A 21,859-nucleotide genomic window follows, 5' to 3' on the forward strand; every position below is an offset into this window, starting at 1 on the left:
AGACGCAAAACATTTTGGACATATTTGTTTTGCTAGAATTGATTAGATGTTGTGTCTATACCCTGTACGATGTTCTTCCTTCTACAGCCTAGTTTTTATTTATGTCTTGCAGAACATTCATTGTTTGTTTAGGTGATATTTTGTTTGCAATAGTTTAATATATAGAAAACTACGATCTTTTATATGATTTCAAAGTTCTCTTCATACAAGACACATACATTCAATTTGTATGGGTTTAGATGATCGATTGAGTATTGGTGGTAACAGTAACAATTACATCTAGGCTATATTACCGAACCGAATATTACTGATAATAGATTCCTAATTTAACCAGTTTAGCTAATTAAAAGCTCCATCCTCGACTTTAGCAATGAAGGGCAGAAAAAATAAAAAGCAGGAAAGAAAAAGCAGGAAGGAACGTCAGGCCACAATTGTTGTACGTTACGTTACATCCAGAAATGTATCGCTTTATTGCTGAAATGAACAAATGAAGGTTGAAACATTTTAGATATTGTTTGTATTGTCTGTATTCAGGGAACTCAAACAAGGGTAACATTGAACACTTACTCAGCTAAATGTTTATTGAGCCATTTCAAAACAAACAACTCACTTTCAAAACAATACAACAGCTTACATTCAATTAATAAAATACATAGATTACTTGTTTTTCACTTCCCTGGGTGTGTCGCTTTAATGGTCTATTCTAGTTTACAGTTTTCAAAGCTTTATGTGAATTATTGGATACAATGTGGCATAATACACATTGAATTCTAGGACATTGTGAAATCAGCAACAAGAAAAGACATTTGTGCACTGAAGGGATCTCCTGCTAACTATGGCGTTTCCTAAATTGTCTTTGTGGTACTTATTGTAAAGGAGGCAGTGTGGCAATTAAACATCTTCATTTCCTTTCCAGTTTTTCTCCAGTTTACTTCAGATTCATTGTAATGTAGACTAGACACCTACGTTTTTACTTGGAATAAAGTAAACTGATGTTAAATATGTAGCAATTAATATAATATAATGAAAAGTTTTATATACAATGCAGTTGCCAAATGTATATTGGCTCTACCGTAAGATACGGCGCTATATAATTGCACATAGCGGATGTGTTCAGTCCATCCGTCTATCCATTTTCTAAACACTTATTGCTGGTCAGGGTTGCAGGTGGGATGTAACGCGTATCTCTGAAATGCCTTTATTCCACCGATGTCGCGATCAGCAAATTTAATCCCACTGCGTATAAAAGCGAAGGATTTCGTCATCGTTAAGATTTTAACTGGTGAAGCGCCGACTTAGCGACTCACCGGGTATCCAGGAGGGGGCGTACGCGGACACAGCTCCACCACTATCCCCTCCCACGTAAGACAATGGGAGTGGGCATGCAAGGCAGCGATCTGCGAGCTTTCGGTACCGACCCCAGAAACAACATGGACGCATGGCTGCTTGCTCGACGATGCTGATGTCGCCGTGAGAATGTCAGCTCTGCCCATGTCGCGTTTTCTTTTACTCTTCCTCCTCCTGAACAACCTCTGGAAAAAAACACTTGCTAAATCCATCCCGGATCTGGGAGCGATTGGTAAGTCTGGCGTTGAGATCTAGCATTAAAAATGATTTTAAAAGACATTGAGATTAATTTTGCGGATGAGGAAATTGATGCTTTTAGAGAAGAAATGCCTTACTTTTTTCCTGCAATGTGCGTTAGTATTGGCAAGTGGATGGCGTGGTTTCTCGATTATGTAATCGCCTCATTTTATATTGCATTAGTGTCCGTAAGATTGATAACCGTGTACTTAAAATTTTTAATTACACTTTGGAAACAAAGATTTTAATTTGAACTTCTGGGCTGTGGCGTGTTAAATGTTAATATTCGCGTTACTGATGTTTCAATGCAAACAAAAGAACATAAACTGAATACGTTATGAAATCAAATGGGGCGCTTATTGTTATATCCTTTCAGAGATAATGAGCAAATCTTCTACACTCGAAATTAAGAACATTTTGCGATTCACTGTGATAATCCTGAACCTTGTATAATATAATATCCCTGTGCCGACACATGCATCAATGCGCCCAAATGTTCCATTATCAGTTTGCTGTTTAAATGTTGGTTGTTTTACCCTGCTTTTTATTTAGCATGAAGATGTTTAGGTGATAAAGGCGTAAGATTTTATCTTAGCTTGGCCGGTGGTCTTATTGATTTCACGCCCCGTTTTGTTAATTGGAGGGACAAAGAACGGCATTGGATCCATTTTACGTAATTGTACGGATAGATGAATTAGACTTTTTTATATTTGCGTATTCTTTAGTGTCGTGGATTATGATAGAGTAGCTGGTGTATCTCGGGGCTATAGAATCAAACGAGGGCTTAAAGACATTAAGGTTATGTTATATATATATATATATATAGTATATAATTCTGAGTAAGTAAAATATAAATGCGATCTGATTTCACGGTTTGGAGATTTATGGGGACACGATGTGGTGCCCTAGGCGAGATTCACTGCCGGCGCCCCCCAAAGTGAAATTGGCTGGAAGTTGGATCTGTAGGCAGCTGCCTATGTTGCCTATAGACAGGGGCATAGCTTTGGGTTAAGCATTGGGGGGTTGAGGTCCCCACCCATTTAAGGGGGTACAGGGGGTTGTATTGGCTGCTGTGGGGTTTCCTCTGGGTACTCCGGTTCCTCCCTGGAGCCCCCCCCCCCCCCCCCCCCAATAATTCACATCCATGCCTATAGAATTCACCAGGCCTGTCTTATAGTTGCAGTTTAGATCAAAGTTAGTCTTTGTTTTTGGTGTCCGAGTTGCTGGTGGTGATGGTGTCCAATTACTTTCCATTATAAGGTCCGTCCATTGATCCAACCATCTTCAAACTGCCTTTCCTTGTGATGGTCGTAGTTGGAGCAACGCATATGGAGACTCGTGCCCCTGACTGATCAGTTGTCCTCATCGCATACAATAATGTTGACTTGCAGTTGCTTAGGGGCGGCATGGTGGTGCAGTGGTTAGCACTGCTGCCTCACCCCTCTGGGACCCGGGTTCGAGTCTCCGCCGTGTTTGCACCTTGTCATTGTGGGATTTCCTCTGGCTGCTCCGGTTTCCCCCTGTAGTCCAAAAAACATGCTGAGATTAACTGAGTTATGAAATTGCCTGTCTGTGATGGGCTGTTTCCTGACTTGTGCTCGTACGCTCTGGTCATATAGTAAAACTATGTGATTAATATTTAATCATATTATAATCATAAAATCACCCCAACTTTGTAAGGCTTTCTGGCTGGATTCCCATAAAGTTTGAGGGCTTCGTGTTTGTAGGCTTGATCTAGGGTTTAGGTTTAGGTTTAGCCTACCATGCAGACCTACCATCCACTGGACTAAAGTGATCTCATTCCACAATGCATTAAGAAACAACTTCTGGACTGCTTTCACTCCTCAAGGCGATGGGTGCACATGGGGAGCAGCGGTGCCGTCCTTCAGCAGTGTATGTCATGTTCTTTCATGGCTCTTCAGCCTCCCAGGTAGACCATTCATCTCCGCCGTCTTGCCTTCCCTGAGAAACTCCTGCAAATCCAACACGCCCCATTCCAACGGATCAGTGTCAAGCTACAATTACCACGGTCGCGTAACCATATCGTCCTGTTGTGCGTAGACTAACTGTTACTGCTGGTTTGCGTCTCTCATTAAAGTTCTCTTTGTTTAATTAACAGTATATGCTACAGCAAACAAAATGGCTGAACAATAAAATGAAAGGAATCCCCTTTTGCGTGTCTGTAAGCTCCGTCCAACTCCTGATGCGAAGAGCTTCAGCTTGACAAGTTTCAGGCTGAATAAGTTTAACTGATTATTATTATTTACCCTGTATCCTTTGCTGATGGGAGGAGCACTGATTGGATTATAAGAAGGTTCCCGGAGAACACGGCCTGCTCAGAATTCGGCTCTCGGTTTCTTGCAAGGGACTCTTGGCATAAAGGGCCGAGCCTTCTATGTAAAAAGTGGGAAACTAAGCGCAGGCCCAGTCACATAGCTGCCAGCTAAAAGGCTTTCTGTGTGTGCGCAGGAAAATGCTCGCTAACCCTTAGCATCTACAGAAGTGTAGCTGGATGACAGTGAACCTGCAGTCTCTGCATTGGGCTGCTCCGCACAGTTGCCTTTAAATGAAGAGGATGTGTCTTTAATATGAATGCAGGCAGAACTTCTGTCTCACAAACGGCTGGCAGAATGCTTATGTTTACCGTATAGGGAGAATTTAATTGGTTTCGTGTCTTTTTTTTTTTAAGGATCAAAGCAGACTGGCTTGTTGGATTGTTCTAGGTACTAATTCCTCTGCAGCCTCCTCTGTGTCCTTCACAGTCATGTCAGTTCCGGTTATTGTACGAAAGTTCTGACCAAGTGGTTTCACCGATAAGGACTGCAGTGATCAGACGGAGCTGATCTGCCTTGGATGTGTCTCAGTAGGCCTTTTTATATCTAGATTGACTGGTCTGTCTTTGCACGGTGAGCAAGTGACTGATCTAACCAAGCTGTCACCATCTGGAACAAAGAATTCTGGGAAATATTGAGAGACAGACAGAGAGAGAGAAGACTTCTGTGGAAGTCTGAAATTAGAATATCTGGAAGCAAGTGGATGATGAGTCACGTTTGCTTTGAAGTTTTCGCCATACAGACACTTTGAAAAAAACATGTGAAATCAAGTTCTGCCACCTATATTAAACTGCTTAATATGATTTTTTTTTGGGGGGGGGGATGGGCAGTTGCAGTTTTTGGTCATTACTTACCATTAAGGTGCAGTGTATTCTTTAGGCTAAATGTAGTTTGCTTTTCTGCTGGATTTTGGAGGGATAACAACGGATATTTTTGCAACCTTGGCTGAAAGGATTCCGCTTCCCTGTGACTTCCTTCAGGAAAGGAAATGTGTGCAGATGAATCGTGTGGCTTGCGAGTGTCACATTACTTTGTGTTTTCAAACCCGTCGTTCTCACTGTTTAACCTTTTAAAAGAGAACTATCATTCGGAATTTATATCAATTCATATTGCTTGTGTTTTAAACCAGTGTTTCCCAGTCAGGTCCTCGGGCACCCTTGAACAGTCCATGTTTTTGCTCTCTCCCTACCTTGAGCTGGGAGGGAGCAAAAATGTGGATGGCTATGGGTTCCTGAGGACTGGAGTGGGAAACCCTGCTTTAAACAAACAAACCGATCATTTCTTTGATCTGAGCGTCATGTGACCGTAGCACAAACTATCTTTTTATACATGGTGAAAGGTGCTAAAATGTTATAATGGGTGAAGTGGGTGGTGTATCTTACCTTATAAGTAAGCTGTTTCTCAACCATAGGTTCACAAGTTGACCTTTTGATGGACTGCTGCCGGGCCTTGTGGTTTGGAAAGGTTCAGACTCCCTTATGCCCCTCCAGAAATATTTTTATCAGATTAGAGATCACTGTATTTTCCAAAGAGATGGATGCCAGATCTTTATGCAGGAGTAAGAAAATAGAATCAAAGGAATGCAGAGTCCTGTGATTTTCCGATAACAACATGTACTCTCCTCCAGTCATGCAGCGCTGAGTTCTAGTTCTCTGTCTACATTTCGAACAAATATCTGTGTTAGTGTGGAAATACCATTCAGTGACAGTGCAATTTGGAACAGTACTCGTCCTGTAGTAATTAAATTCTGAGACGTTAACTAAAAATTCATTATTCTGTAATTAATCCCCAAGCAGTAAAAGAACTTGCCTCGCGTTAATTATAATTTGCCGCTATCATTTTCTATATATGATGTCACTGTTTAAACATTTGGGAGGTGAATCACTTGTCGGGCTGTTAATCCTCTTCTGGCGTCCAGAGTTCATCTTCTTAAACACCCGTGGGATTAATTGTCGCTGATGTTAATCCAAGTGAGAAAATACTAAAATAAAGGTAGACGGCTATTAAGCTGTGTAACCACTTAACTCGTTCCTGGCTTATTTTCAACAAGAAGTAGAATCCAGTGGGTCCGCTGTCACTGGTGTGTAGTGATACATCGCTTGCAGGATAGAAGAGCCCTGCATCCAAGAGGCAGAAGATTGACTTCCTGATGTACCAGAAGAAACCCTCCTCTTTGGGGTGATCTATCTCCTTCTTCTTATGGGAAAGTGGGCTTCCACCTCCAAGATCAATTGAAGGGGAGCATAAAGTTTTTGATGTTACGAGGCTAAAGAAACCAATTTGGCATGTGCTGTCAGACAAATTGGGACCAGTGACGCTGATCCCAGCTGGCAGAACCTGTCATTTCTGTTTGTCTTTCATCTTACAACAGGACACAAGCATTCTGGGATTCTTTAGGAAATCTGTATCCCATCGTAGGCGCTTAGCCCTTTTGCTAACCTCGGTGTTTCAGAGAATCTGTGTCACTGAGTCAGATTACAGCAGTGGGTGTCCAATGAACTTCAGGTAAAATTCTGTGTAGGCCACAGGAAGGCTGGATTTATCTCAGGACATACAGTAGACAACTCTCCCAAGGGATTGATGGATAGAATATATGGATTCTATTTTCCAAACCACTTATCCTACTGGGTCACGGGGAGTCCGGAGCCTATCCCGGAATCAATGGGCACGAGGCAGGGAACAACCCAGGATGGGGGGCCAGCCCATCGCAGGGCACCATTCACTCACACCATTCACTCACACCATTCACTCACACATGCACTCCTACGGGCAATTTAGTAACTCCAATTAGCCTCAGCATGTTTTTGGACTGTGGGGGGGGAACCGGAGTACCCGGAGGAAACCCCACGAGGACATGGGGAGAACATGAAACCTCCACATACATGTGACCCAGGTGGAGACTCGAACCCGGGTCCCAGGGGTGTGAGGCAACAGTGCTAACCACTGCACCACCATGCCGCCCCGTGTCATTCTATAAATAGATATATAAAAAAATATACTGATGTTACTGAATTTGTGGTAGGGACTGAACATAAGAAAATAGAAATTGAACGAATCTCTTGAAACGATTGTCCAGGACTCCTGGTTTTGCCGTAGCATGCTGGACCGACAGCGGGGAGAAGTCTGGAATTTGATAGCTAGCGGATTTTCCGCCTCCTGCTCTGCGGTGTTTTGGCAGAGGCCCACCTGGCAGATGCCCCCAGACCCCCCCCCCCCCCCCAGTCTGGTCAACAGGGGTTCTCATAGGCAGCTTCAACCATCTGTGTGATCTGATATGGAGGAACATGCATCTTCATGTGGAAACGCTGTCCTCAAATATCCCCCCCACTGGTGGACAGGATGAGAATGCTGTCGTGTTGACAGGGGGCCTCACCTTAATAACAGTGTCCAAACCTGTGCCAGCCTGTCATTTTTCTAAGCATTAATGCAAAAGGCATTAAGTGAAGAATGTTACATCGGCGGCACTTCTCCGCTTCCTCTGGCTTGTCTGCCAGACACAGTTGGCTTTTCTGGGAAGGTTTTACCTGGGATTTATTAGGCTTTATAAGTTACAGCAAACACAGAACTGTAGGGACGATGTGTGGCTCAGTGGGTTGAGGTGCTGTGCTCGGAAGGTCACCGGTTCAAATCCCAGACTCAGCAGAGTGACGTCACCAGTGATGGGGACTGTCTGATTCTGCTTTCCCATTTTGCATAAAAGAAATGTAAATAGGTAGGATATAGCGTAGAAATATATAAAAGGGAATCACGGGACTCCAGCGCTGCTGGAACTGAAGTTAATTACACCATTGGTGGTTGATTCTGCGTTCCCATGATCCTGGAGGAAGCGTCCTGTTCTGCTACGCCGAGCAATTTCTGTGACCTGTCCGTACCCCTCTTCAAAGCTCCACCCCATATGATTCAAAAGGATTAGTTCTTGCCGTCCCTCACCTGTCCGTCTCACTTTCCCCCCTGTTTTTACTCCTTCAGTGTCTAACCACGGAGATGGTCCTTTAACTGCAGGCGCTGTTCGCTTGTCTTCCAGCTGTCCCATAAGCCTCAGGGTTGAGCTTAGCAAAGTCACGTCCAGATGAATTGAATCTGACATTGCCGATCGCCACAGCACAGTAAATGCCATCTGTTAACCGTTTTCATTTTTGCTCATTTAATGAGTATTCCTACCCATTTGTTTTGAGGAATTCCCCCAAAAATCTAGCACGTTGAATCACTACAAATTAAAAGCAAACACTTCTAACATCAAATGCAAGTCATTTTCACTTGAATCAGGACCTTATTAAATGCCATGCAGTAAACATATTTTGTCAACGTATTTTAATGTTTTTATTCTGCATTTAATACTTTCCTTTGCCAGCAGGGAAATTAATAAAGATGATTTTTCACTTACCAAATTTTTTTTAGATGTACCGAACACAGATTTAATAAATAAAAACACGGCAATAAAACGAATACGGCAAAGACCTAAAAAGAATGAGGATTTATTAACTGGTGGTATGTGTTTTTTTCCGGAATCTGGGAGGTGTGATGAGGTAATCTCACGAAGTGATGGTGTTATTAATAATCCATTTTAAGTGGTGCAGGAAGTTGGAATGGGTGAGTCTTCACGCAACACGTCAGTGGATTGGAATTTTAAGTTACATTGAGTTTACCCCCCCCCCCCCAAAAAAAAAGTTACACTTATCCTTTTATTTCTTCAAGGACAACTTTTGACATCCATGGAAACGATACAAATAATCTAATTAGAATAATGAATGTGTTTCTGGAAGGACCGTGTGAATAATTAGATTAATTAAAGCGGTGATTGGCGCGGACTGTTCCTCTCTCCTTTATCCTGTTTCCTCACGACCAGCTCTGCCTTTATAGGAGACGTGGTTACACGTAGACGTAGGAGATGTGGCTTCCAATAGCAGGCGGAGACTGATTTGTTGCATCAGTTGTTGCACTTACTGGTCAGAATCTGACCAAGTCATATTTAAAATTTATTTAAATTAATTTTGATGCTGTGTGCAAAGAACATAGTCTGTGCATGTACTAAGGGCATGAAACACCCTTAGCCAACAAGGCTTGAGGGTGAGGTAGGAGCAGCAAGAAATGCGATGAGAGGGATGCACGTAACTGGCACGCAAGTACGCATTCGCCGGAGCGATAGGCGCGACAATTTCTTGCTGTAACAGAGCAAATTCGTACTTAATGTATTTGGATTTGTCCTGCTAGGACAAGAAGAATGAAGTACGAATTAGCGGTATAAAGGTTAAAATTCATGATAATTTCTTGTCATATTGCACATAAATGCACATAAAATAAGTTTGCACCTGCCCTGTCACAAGAAATTGTCGCACAAAATGCGCAATTGCGTACCAGTTATGTGCAATCCCATCTGTAAATAAGACTAAGAAATAGATGCTAACCGATAAATAATGGGTTTGTCGCAGTAATGTGCGAGTGTCAGTACTGTAAAATCAATGGTTCATGACTTATCTAACAAAATCTTACAATCAGTGGTGTGAAAGCAATATCCTGACTGTTGGTTTCAGGACTGATGAACCAGGTCATCACCGTGGAAACCAGGGAACATGTGATCAGTGCTGGCCAATCCCAAGGCTTGTTTTCCAGGCATTTTTGCAGGACTTTCAGTATCAATAGTACTCGGTGGCTGATGTCCCAAATAGACTTTATAGGGCAGGAAAGTGCTAATCTGTTTTCTGCATTTCACTGTCAAATAAGCAGAACCAAGCATACATATGAAGGAAAAGGAAAACCATGTTTGGTAACTTGACTTGATAATCTGGAGATATGTTTTTAATGATCCATCCATCCATCCAGGGGCGCTGTAAAGGGGGGGTAAACGATGGCGATTCTCGGGGCCCATGACTGAGAGGGGGCCCAGAGAAGCCCCCAATAAACTGTGTTGGGGGCCCTGTCAAGATTCTTTTCATGGGGCCCAAAATCCTTAGCAGCGCCCCTGCATCCATCCATCCATCCATTTTCCAATCAATTATCCATTAAAAAGTTGTCAACAGTGTCAATTTCAAGATGTAACCGGAAACTTTGTGTTTATAGAAATACCGTGTATATTTTGAGTCTAAAGTTTTGCCCCCCCCCCCCCCCCCCCTTTTTCTATTCACAGAGGTGCTGATCAAAGTTCAGGTTTTTGACAACAGTGACCTTTCACCTCTGGCGGGCGCTGCTGTTGAGATCTACGGGAACCAGTCCACACTGGCATCTAGCAGGGCTGGCAGCGATGGTGTCGTCATGGCTACCTTCGTGTACCGTCCAGGAACATGGGTGATCGTCACCCGCAACTAAACAGGGCTACGTCACCAACTCCGCCCCCTGGCATGCCAACCGTGTCCCCTGTGAGTGACTTTCTCACTTTATCTCTGTAATATTTCATTTTTTGGTCTCTCTCTTGCTCTCTCTCCGCCCCCCCAACCACAAAAGCCATAAAATAATTACCATTAAACACCAGTTTTGTAGATTCGCTTTTCATAAAGCTCCAGGTTTAGGTTCTGTGTCAGCCAAGGCTTCTGCAGGAAGGAAACAGCTGCGATTTGTCTCATCTGCTGCCAGCACCTTTTTAACTATGAAAGTGCTGTCAGCTTCTACACCCAGTGATTTGTTTTTGGCACCACCTTCTCACTTATTTACCAGGCCAACAGATCCACTGCTGTGTTTCCACTTTCAAAAGGCCTGCGTTCATTATCTTTCTTCAGGAATTTCTGCTTTACTTCGATGCATATTATTCAATTACCCAAACCAGGATTACTGCCCAAGTCTACATTACGCACCACAGAGTGACTCGGCCCACTTAGTCTTTCAGATGATCTTGGATGATCTTCAAAAACAGATCAGCAATGATCGCTAATAAAATTTCTGGTTATGTGGCTCTGAAGTGGATTTCATTTTCGAGGTACAACATCACATGACGTAAAGGACGTCAACACGACGTCGTCTGTTAATCCCTGTTGCTGTCAAGCATGTTGTGTGTTGTTCTGCTGAACTTGATCAGTCTCCCAAGCAAGCACTACAGCCACATCACCAGCATATCTCATTCTTATAACGGCCTGCCTTTCATGGTGAGGCTTCCCCAGAGTGGCCTCTCTTCAGTGCTCGTTGAAAAGGTCTTTGAACGTTCCTCTGCTGGATTTCATCCCCTCAAAACATTGCAGTGATACCTGACAGTCCTATTGCAAAATCAACTTCTAACCAATCTGAGCAGCTTTTCCATTGCATTTTTGTTGCATTTCGTATGTAAAATATGACTAATACTCCTTCCCGCTTCCCCAAGAAACTGCTCAAGTGATTCACTCGTGCTGGAGTGTTTGTTGGACACGTGTTTCTCGTCAACAAATACCGATTTGTCGAGGCTTTGGTTTTACTGTTCCTTAGATGTTTCGGTGCTTGTTTCTTTGTGCCTGGCGACAGTGGAACAAGGGACCTTTGCGTGTGGTCAAGCCTTGGCTGAAGCAGGGCTGCCGCTCCTTAGGAGGCCTGAACGCAAGCCTGCCCAGCAGATGGTGAGATGGAAGGCCCAGTGCTGGCGCCATCAGGGCACATGGGGGGGCATTTCCTGTGAGGATCATGAGGGGAGCCAGATCGACGTACCTTTGGAATCAAAGGGACTGGAAGAAACATGAGGAGGATTCTCCCTGAAGGTGTTCAGCAAATGATGATTAGAAGCACTTCTTAGCCAATACCTGCAAACTCCCAACAAATTATGTTGCATCTGTATGTTCAGCCTCTCTCCAGGTTACGATGGCGTTAGGGTTATTGGAACCTATCTTAAGCCTAAAAATGCATTTTTATACAGTACACCTAACCTAACAAGCATCATAGCCAAGCTTAGCCGTATCGTAAATATGCTTAGAGTTGGCCTACAGTTGGGCAAAAGCATTAACACAAAGCCTATTTTATAATAAAGTGTTGAACAGTAATTTATTGAACAGTACACTGAAAATGGATAAACAGATTGGAATTGGGATACGCATCGTAAAGTGAAAATATCGTAAATATCTGATTTGACTCCCTGCCGGCCCCTGGAGGATGGGCTCCCCCTTTGAGTCTGGTCTCTCCCAAGGTTTCTTCATTCTTGGGAGTTTTTCCTTGCCACTGTTGCCTTTGGCTTACTCACTGGGGGCTTTGGGTGGGGATGCTGTAAAGCGCTTTGAGACGATGTAACGTTGTGATAACTAACTATACAAGATTAAATTTGTTGGCGAGTTGTATGTTGCCCTTTGTGCGTCTGATACATTCTGTATCACCCTCTCCAGTTTTTTAGATCTTTGGATTTAATTTTTCACACCTGCCGGCACCTTGCTTTAACAATCCCTCACTTTGGTCCGTCTTCCTGGAAGCAGCTTTATAGAATTTATGTTACGTTACAGTTGGTTGCTCTATAAGCAGCTACACTTGTGAATTTTTTTAGATGGGTGTTTAATGTACACAGAAACCCTCAGTGACAAATGATGCAGGTTGTGTTACATGTAATTACTCCTGAAGTACGAGTATATTTATAACCCGAAATTGCAGTCTTGCCAATCGCAGTAGTAAAATTAAACATTTTACAATTACTTATTTTCCTCTCCGTGCTTGTCGGCTTCGCAGGTCCATTCAGAGGCAGCATTGCCAGGCGCGGGAGAAGCTCTTAAACGTTGCGCTTTAGAGGCAGCATTGCCAGGGGCGGGAAAAGCAACCCTCCTCGATTCGTTATCCGCTAGCTGGCATCTACGTGAGCTACATGTATCCTACATCAGTTGGGGGGGAAGGAGAAACCCCCAAGAGCCTCGCAAGCACAGTAACAAAGATACTTGGCAGGCGCAGCCTAGAGAGCGGGTTGGCATAAATATTCAAGCCCCCCCTGCCGCCTCACCCTCGCCCTATTGGTGTCAAAACAAATCTGGATTCCACTTTAGCCCTGAACCATTCTGGGAGCGGCTCGCCCTTTAATTTGGGCTGCCAGGTCCTGGCAACGACAGATTTATGGTTTCCCTCACTAGTGTGCTTGTGGTTTGTTTGGACAAGGGCATGTTTATACCTGTCTGGCATCGGTGGGGGGGAGGAAATGCTACAGCCCTCCCTCAGTCTCGCGTGTGAGTTGGCTGGAATTGGATTTGTGACCAAATACATTATTACATGCAGCCCTCACAGAAAGTCTTGGCACTCTTTCTTAATCCTGCAAAATAGGAAATTTATTAGTTTTCTAACATAAGTCCATTGACAAGCAATGTTTAACACATCTGCACATATCATCCACACAGACATTTTCTTTTTTATGTTTTTTTTTTTTTTGACCGACTCATTCACTTCTGTTCTTGCCATTTTTATATTATTTGCAATTGTAGTCACTGGCTCCCAGAGGGACACTAAACAGAAATGTTAGGTGTTTTATGTTATTGTTTCCAATGTGGTGTGTGTGTGTGTGTGTGTGTGTGTGTGTGTGTGTGGATAATAAATGAATAAAGTATGAATGAATGAAATGAGCGTTCCAAGACTTTACAGCATAAAATCAAGAAGTAAATAGTTGATCATGACATTCCTGTTTCTTCCAGTATACGCCTCCGTCAGCCTCTACCTGCTGCCTCAGAGGCCGGCCACGCTCATCCTCTACGACGACGTGGTCCAGATGCTGCTGGGGTTGCCAGGTGAGACCGTCTTCCAGGATTTAGGCGAGGAGCATCCTGTCCAGTGGATTTAATGGATATCCAAAAGCAGCTGGCAGGAAGCAGGCCGGTGCTTCGAGTGTTCAGCAGTGTTTTCCTCGTTAAAAACCCCCATTAAATGCTGACCCTGCAAATGTCAGCAGCCGGAAACCAAAGTAGAGAATTTGCTGAAAAACAAGAAAGCCGTGTTTTTTTGTTAGACCATTTACGAGATTTTGTTGACCATAAATATGACAATAAATATCTTGAGACTTTAGCTGATTACGCTAACATAATTTTAATTAACTGCCTAAATCTTTCTGTACCCTACAATGTCGTACTTTTGTGGCTAAAAGACGCGCAGGATAGGATTTGGATAAACGCTTGAGCCATGGAGTGTGTGGGCTCTTTGGGAATTTTAGTTAAACGAGTAGAAATTGAAAGTAAAACATAAATTTACATCAATTAATTATCTTGGGAAGTCGGAATACATGTCAGGTACTGTGTTGGGATCTTTAATATAACGGCACTCGGTTTTGGGAAACATTTAGCTGTTTACGTCCCGTTGTCAGTGCTTAAGATGGTTTTTGTACATTTCTGAAGATGATGTAAATCCTCTGAGAGCTTGCTGAGGTAGCAGATTGCAGGGTTCAGAATGCATGTGCATATTAAAGAAAAATCAATAAGAGGCGCGTAACAGCAGCAGCTATAGTCATCCATCTGCAAGCAAAGTGTAAATATCTGCCTCTTATCTGCGTTGGGGGGGTCAAGCCAAATGCATAAAATCCTGTGATGGAGAGCAATGTCAGAATCCAGGATTACTGATCGCAAAGGGTGATTGAGGCTCGGTGTGAATTTCCTAATGAGGTAGTGAAGACGGTCTTTGTCTCGCTAGCGCTTAGTTATTCAGCGTTTATTTAATCTGTGTCCTTGAGGGCACTTCTGCTCTTTTTTCCATGTACAAATTTGGTTCAGGTCGTTATAATTTGCAAGCTTATATGTGAAATTCAAATTAAGATAGCTAAGTGTGTTTTTTTTTTTTTTTTTCTTTCTAGCAAGCGGTTGTCCGTGTCATACTTAATTTGCAACTGCATTTGGGGGGGGGGGGGGGGGGTGGTTTCTAGGGAGACAGTGGCACAATGCTGAGGGCGGGGGCTTTGATTCGGGGGGGTGTGGGCGTCTGTCAGGAGATGGCCCATCACATCCGCCATCCACGTGCTCTTACTGCAGATTTGACAGGCCATGACGGATAAAGGTTACGACTCGTAGATACTCGCTAGGTGTTTTGAGGGTGTTCAAAAGGAAGTGTGCCCATAATTGTCACCAGCTCACAGAAAGCTTGAACTGCTCTAAACACTAATACATCCATGTAAAAAACCTGAATGCTAATATAATAGACTTCATTTTGATCACAATGTTGCTGGATTCTCTTGGCCCATTTTAGGTTGCTGTGGAAGGAATTCACTTACATATTTAAAATACGTTAATCAAGCAGAAAGCCAGGAACTCAAGGCCCGCGCCATTACAACTAATATTAGCGTCAACAGCTGTAGACGTTATTATCCTAGTTAGTGGATTTCATTTCATTAGTCCCTTAAAAGGGAGAGTTCTAAGACGGTGAGAGAGTTCTGTTTTAACATACATGACTGTATGTTGGACTATTAGTCGGTTATTTAAAGATCAAATACCTGAAGCAAAGGGATGGTTACAAACATCCCACCTCAGGCGTATTGATTTCAGGGAGGTGAGAGGATGGAGAACACAGTCACAAAATGAATGAATGAAAGAAGTAACACGTCGAAAGGGGTCGGGGTTGGTGGGGGGGGGGGTTCTTTTGACGGAAAAATTTGTCGAACGTTTAGGGGGAGGAGGAAAAATATGCAGATTAAACAACAAATTTTTGGGCCATAGTGCATCATTCATGGATGTCGGGGAGCTGCAGTCAGTGTACAGGAGACTCTTGGAAGTGATTATATATCGCTGCTAATATGATGCAACTTCCTTTCCCTGTTTACACGACAAGGTAAGTTGGTTGCCGTGACTCCATCTGTATTACCTGAAGAATTTTGCTGAGGAGAATTGGCTTACTGGGGGTCGATGTGCAGGAAGAGGCCGAACTACCCGCGGGTCGCGTTTCAAAAAAGGCGTTTAATTTGCCTTGTGTATGTAGGATTGGCACGTTTCTCAAAAGAAGCACATGACCGGTAGCCGGTTAGGTTTCTGATGTGTCTGCGTGGTTTGTGATGACATTCCGTCTTTCTGCTGCCACCTTATCGGCAGTTTTGGTGCCTGGACGGCTGCAGGTCTGCACAGGAAACCAACACCAGGGTCTTTGTCTCGGTCTCTGGAAATGACCGGGACAGTTTGTGCAGCAATCACTGGAGGACTTTTTCCGGCATCTTAGCTGGGCCTGAAGGCCAAACCGCAGTGGCTGGTCGGAACGGAAGACTGCAATTTAGAATTTTTCGAGCACACCGATGTCACTAACCCAAAACGCCACCCCAGAGAGCGCCGAGAGGGGGGCAGTCGGCCAGCCGAAGAACGGATCAGTAGGCAGAACAGCGATCTGTAATGCACGTGAAATGAAGAATGAAAACTCACTGACCGACAGATCACTACAGCCAGCACTCCTGGAGAGTAAACTTAAAAGTATCCTGTCCGTCACTGCGTTTTTTCACTCTGGTACTAACGATAATGAAAACACTGTTTCTGTGAATATTATATGTTACCACTGGGATGGAGAGCAAATCCTGCCAGTAGGGTGTGATGCCGGAAAGATTAAGCGTAGACCCACTTTCGGGAAGCACGGATTCCCTCTAGCTCGTGCTTAATGCCCTGGGCTGGACCTTTCGGTGAATAGTACACAGGGAGCAAAAATGTGGACTGTCTGTGGGTCCCCGAGGACTGGATTGGGAAACCCTGCTACAGAGAGTAAACAGTCATCAGCTGCCAAAGTGGGAAGACCAGAAACCATTTATCTCACCTCATGGCATCATAAGATCGGACACTTGCAGTAAGTAGATGCCCAGTAAGGTAAACTGCCTGCCCCATTACCCTTTGACCTGTGACCAACTCTGGTCCAATGGGAAGGCAAGCATCCTCTGTCTGATGTACGTGACTTAAATACAATGTCTTGATACATCTGTCAGGGAAACACTTGAAAGATATACAGAAAGTGACAGAAAGTCTTGGGAAGCTTGCATAATTCTGTAAAAATGCCGCAAGTTTATTGCAGTTCTGTTTCTGCTATTAACTGCAATTGAATGAACTTTTTAACTCGGAACAGCCCCTTCAGAACTATAATGTAGGTTTCAATTCATCACCTACTTGTTTTACTTAAAACTACTCATTGTGTCTAATGTGATATGTATGTATGTATATATGTATGTATGTATATATGTATGTATATATGTATGTATGTATATATGTATGTATGTATATATGTATGTATGTATGTATGTATATATATATATGTATGTATGTATGTATGTATGTATGTATGTATGTATGTATATATATATATGTATATATATATATGTGTATATATATATATATATATATATATATATATGTATATATATATATATATATATATTATATATATATATATATATATGTGTAAAGAAATGAGTAACGTATTGATTTTATTGTAAAACAAATACATTTGCGGTATCTTTAGCGAATTAAGCAGGCGTCCCAAGACTTTGTGTGAACTCTGTATATAGATCCCTCTTTTATAACTGAGCCTGTTGCTTGATTTAAGGATAATAAATGAATGAAGCCTTTGATATGTGACTTTCCTCTGAGGTTCTTCGCCTTTAAAGGTTGCTTCTCCACAGCAGCCTTCAGGGGCGGCTCTAAGAAACTGGAAGAATCTCTTGACCTCACTTCCTGTCTTCTGCCTCCCAGGCATCTGGACCGTTCTGTTCTCCTGGGTTCTTTGTCTCCCCCCACCCCCCCTCCTGGCACGGGCCCCCGGTGCTGGCGAGTGGCAGGCCCTTTTTTGGAAGAGACCCCTCTTGAGGTCCCTGGTCATCTGAAGGAGCGATTCAATGGCTCATAGTTCTGCGACTCCGACTTTGGCTTTGACAAGGGCCTGGGAACAGCTCGTAGATGAATGAGGGGCAGTAAGTAGCTGTGGGAAATACTGCAGGAAATCACGGCCTCATTCGGCAGGGTAGCCGTATGCAAAGCAGAGTTGTGCGGTACCTGCCGCTGTGAGATTGCAAGGCTACAATATTTCTACTTTCCTGGGCACATTGTAGTGGGGAAAAGAAAACAGTCCAGGAAGAGATTCACTGACTTGTTCGGGTTTTATAGATGTACACAGGGATGTGTCTGCTTAGAGGAGTGTCACAGTGATCGAAGAGCCGCATATAAAATAGCCGCAGAGCACAGAGATATGCGGGTCGCACAGCTGACGGACCGGTCCCCAGTGCGCAGCTGTGGCTGGTTAAGACCCCAGGAATGCATGCACTCCCTTTGCTGTGGTCACAGGATCCCAGGGTGTAGCGTGCTCCGTGCTGGATGGTAGAGGATCGTTGGCTCATGCAGTTGATATTGAGAGGAACACAACGCGCGTGCAGTGTTTTCCGAAAACGTTATCGTCAATTATTTTGCTGTTGACTGTATCGAGGATTGACCTAGATATTGCGTAATCCCCCGGCGGGCCGAGCAGATTGGAATTTTTCGGTCCTAAGCTTCCTCTTCTACACCCTACAGTCAAGCTCAGAAAGATATTTATGCCAGTGTGTGTCATAAATTATTTCTCGCAAGAAGGCTGTCTTATCTTGTCAGCTAACAGCTTCTTAATTCTTTCGTCAAGCTCGCTGTGGGGAGCCTAAATGGCTGGGGGGCACTAATATTTTTGACCTAATGTGGTTGTTGTTGTTGTTGTTGTTGTTAACAGTATTTTCATTGTTCGTTAAATCGCTCAGCTGGAAAAAAGATCATCAACAGGAAACGAGCTCTTCCTGAAACAACCTTGCCTCGCACAGGCCGGGACCTTTCCCCATTGTGTCGCCACTCTTGTCACTGGCTAGGAGACACACTGGGTCTTTATTAGAAACAGACGTCACTTCAGCCTGCTCTCTGTTAGCTCTGCCAGCACAGCTGATGCGAATAGGGCCCAGCGGAGACGACCTCAGCTGACCGCAAGCAGCTAAACGTCACGGCCCTTAGGTCTATATCCTTGATCTTTATTGATCACTTTGTTGATTTTGTTTGAAATTTTAATCTCACTTTTTGGAATAACACTCTGTTACACTCAAATCAGAACTTTCTAAGGTCTCCAGTCAGGCTAGTCGGACAACGGGGCCAATTCAACTTTCACTGTCGGCAGAGGTGGAAAGTTGAGGTCCAGATAGTAGAAGTCCAGGCCAAGATTTTGTTTCAACCAACCAGTTGAGTGTTCTGTGACTGCGACGGGCACAACCAAATCTTCGCCTGGATATTTACTTTCTGAACCTGAAAAGCACCCCTGTTGGTCTCTAGAAAAGCTACTGTTATAACGTAGGATATGGAAGATTATAAGCACAAAAATTCAAATGGCAATTCATTTTGCAATTGTCAATTCAATATTCAACCAGAGCATGCATTTGTCATTTCAATATTTAATCTGTGCATGTAATTTGAAAATAAATTTTGCAATCGGCAATTCAATGTGCAAAGTGCTTATGCAATCCTTAATTCATTTCATAATGTTTTGAATAAAAAATAGAATGACAATTCACTGAATTGCATTTCGTTTTGCCATGGGCTTTTTGCCTCTTTATTCAAATGGCAATTCATTTGGCAATTGTCAATTCAATATTCAATCAGAGCATGCATTTGTCATTTCAATATTTAATCTGTGCATGTAATTTGAAAATACATTTTGCAATCGGCAATTCAATGTGCAAAGTGCTTATGCAATCCTTAATTCATTTCATAATGTTTTGAATAAAAAATAGAATGACAATTCACTGAATTGCATTTCGTTTTTGCCATGGGCTTTTTGCCTCTTTATTCAAATGGCAATGGCGTCCCCGGGAATTGCATTGCATGTTGGGGAGAAAACTCAATTTGCAATTCCCAACTGTCAGATCGCTCATCAAGGTGGACCTTCATTAACGACGTCACTTCCTTGTTTAGGGCCTCGCTACCATTGATTTGTTCGTTTAGTTAGAATGAGTAATGGCGGCTGAAGAGCTTGCAGCAAATATTTCTGCCTTAGCAGATGACATGGAAATTAATCGGGTATCAGCAGTAGATGCGTTTGATAGGTTGTTTGTGTTGTCACAGAGGGTAACCAACTGCGTGACTTGATGTAACGCCTGAGCTACATTAGTTTGCACCCTTCTCGTATCAAGTCCAGTTAAGATTGTAAGTTCCTCTACCCTCTGTGACAACACAAACAACCTATCAAACGCATCTACTGCTGATACCCGATTAATTTCCATGTCATCTGCTAAGACAGAAATATTTACTGCAAGCTCTTCTGCCGCCATTACTCATTCTAACTTTTTTTTTTTTTACGTTTTAAAGAACTTTATTTAGAGCAAAACAATTACAAACTCAAACAAACAGTTACTTATAAAAGTCTACATAACAATATATCACACCTCCTGTGGTAAAAGCATGTTATTGCAATGATATAATCAGCATGTTACAATCAAATAAGGAAAAGTGCAACTAGTTATAATTATTACAAATAATAAAAATAATAAATAATAATAAAAAAATTTAAAAAAAAATAATAAAGAAGATAAAGGGGGTTTACTCATTCTAACTAAACGAACAAATCCGTTGAATGGTAGCGAGGCCCTAAACAAGGAAGTGACGTCGTTAATGAAGGTCCACCTTGATGAGCGGTCTGACAGTTGGGAATTGCAAATTGAGTTTTCTCCCCAACATGCAATGCAATTCCCGGGGACGCCATTGCCATTTGAATAAAGAGGCAAAAAGCCCATGGCAAAACGAAATGCAATTCAGTGAATTGTCATTCTATTTTTTATTCAAAACATTATGAAATGAATTAAGGATTGCATAAGCACTTTGCACATTGAATTGCCGATTGCAAAATGTATTTTCAAATTACATGCACAGATTAAATATTGAAATGACAAATGCATGCTCTGATTGAATATTGAATTGACAATTGCCAAATGAATTGCCATTTGAATAAAGAGGCAAAAAGCCCATGGCAAAACGAAATGCAATTCAGTGAATTGTCATTCTATTTTTTATTCAAAACATTATGAAATGAATTAAGGATTGCATAAGCACTTTGCACATTGAATTGCCGATTGCAAAATGTATTTTCAAATTACATGCACAGATTAAATATTGAAATGACAAATGCATGCTCTGGTTGAATATTGAATTGACAATTGCAAAATGAATTGCCATTTGAATTTTGTGCTTATAATCTTCCATAGTAGGACACTGAGAGATTAACATCCCCTCCACCATCAGGATAACATCACAAACAGATCCTCTGGCCAGTAAGATTTACATATGAAGTCATTTATTCCCTTGATCTTAAATGCTTCTAAATAAGGCTTTGTGATATTTGATTTTAATGCTTGTTGTGTCGTATAATGTTATGTACGAGCTGTGTAAGAGGAATTTCTGTTAGTTTGCAATAGAGACAGTTTTCTTGAAACTTGGTGACAATCACAGAACGACTTTCCCGTCGTCGTACGGCATGTTCACCAGTCCTGGAGTCAGGGATACGCAGTTCAAAGGTGAATAAGACACCAGGGTCAAGTGAAATAGAAGCTCAGCGACAGAAGACTTCTGTGATTTAAAATGTACTCTCTGTGGGACTGGTGCCGTGGTCTTGCTCCGGTATGGGGGGAAGGGGGGGGTGCGATGCCTTGAATATTGAAAGAGATTGGAGGGGAGACGGAGAAGCAGTCGATGGGTGGGCATGGCGACAGAAGCAGCACTGTCTAAACAATCAGACAAGAGCACCAAGAAATGGTGATTGGTCAAGACAACTGTGAGGATGGTGGAAACGGATGTTTTTATTTTAAGCTCTATGTCTCCCTCTGCAGTTCAAAACTTTCTGGGAGCATTGTCGTCTGTAGATTAAACAGTGCGTGTTACTGATTTGAAGTGCATTTAATTATTGTTTTCCTTCTGATTTACCCTTTTGTAGCACATCCATACATATTTGGATGTTGGGTTGCCTTGTGTTGATGGTGGTAGCTGCTGGTTTTAGGATCACTCAGTTACTTGCTAAGTTACCCCACCCAGGGTGCTACCCTCTAGGTGAGTGGTCCTCAAACCGGTCCTCAGGGACCCCGAGACGGTGCACGTTTG

General features: G+C 42.7%; 1 protein-coding gene across 1 annotated transcript in view; it reads left to right on the forward strand.

The window, feature by feature from the left end:
- Nucleotides 1-1,351: 1,351 nt before the first annotated feature.
- The window catches only part of fam171a2a (family with sequence similarity 171 member A2a), a 30,196-nt gene continuing 9,688 nt past the window's right edge, over nucleotides 1,352-21,859 (forward strand). Inside the window, 4 exon segments of the mRNA XM_048991905.1 lie at nucleotides 1,352-1,579; nucleotides 10,042-10,211; nucleotides 10,213-10,270; nucleotides 13,463-13,555. Coding sequence (XP_048847862.1) covers nucleotides 1,477-1,579; nucleotides 10,042-10,211; nucleotides 10,213-10,270; nucleotides 13,463-13,555 — 424 coding nt within the window. The 5' untranslated portion in view covers nucleotides 1,352-1,476.

Source organism: Brienomyrus brachyistius, chromosome 22 (assembly GCF_023856365.1).
Source record: "Brienomyrus brachyistius isolate T26 chromosome 22, BBRACH_0.4, whole genome shotgun sequence".
Lineage (NCBI taxonomy): Eukaryota > Metazoa > Chordata > Actinopteri > Osteoglossiformes > Mormyridae > Brienomyrus > Brienomyrus brachyistius.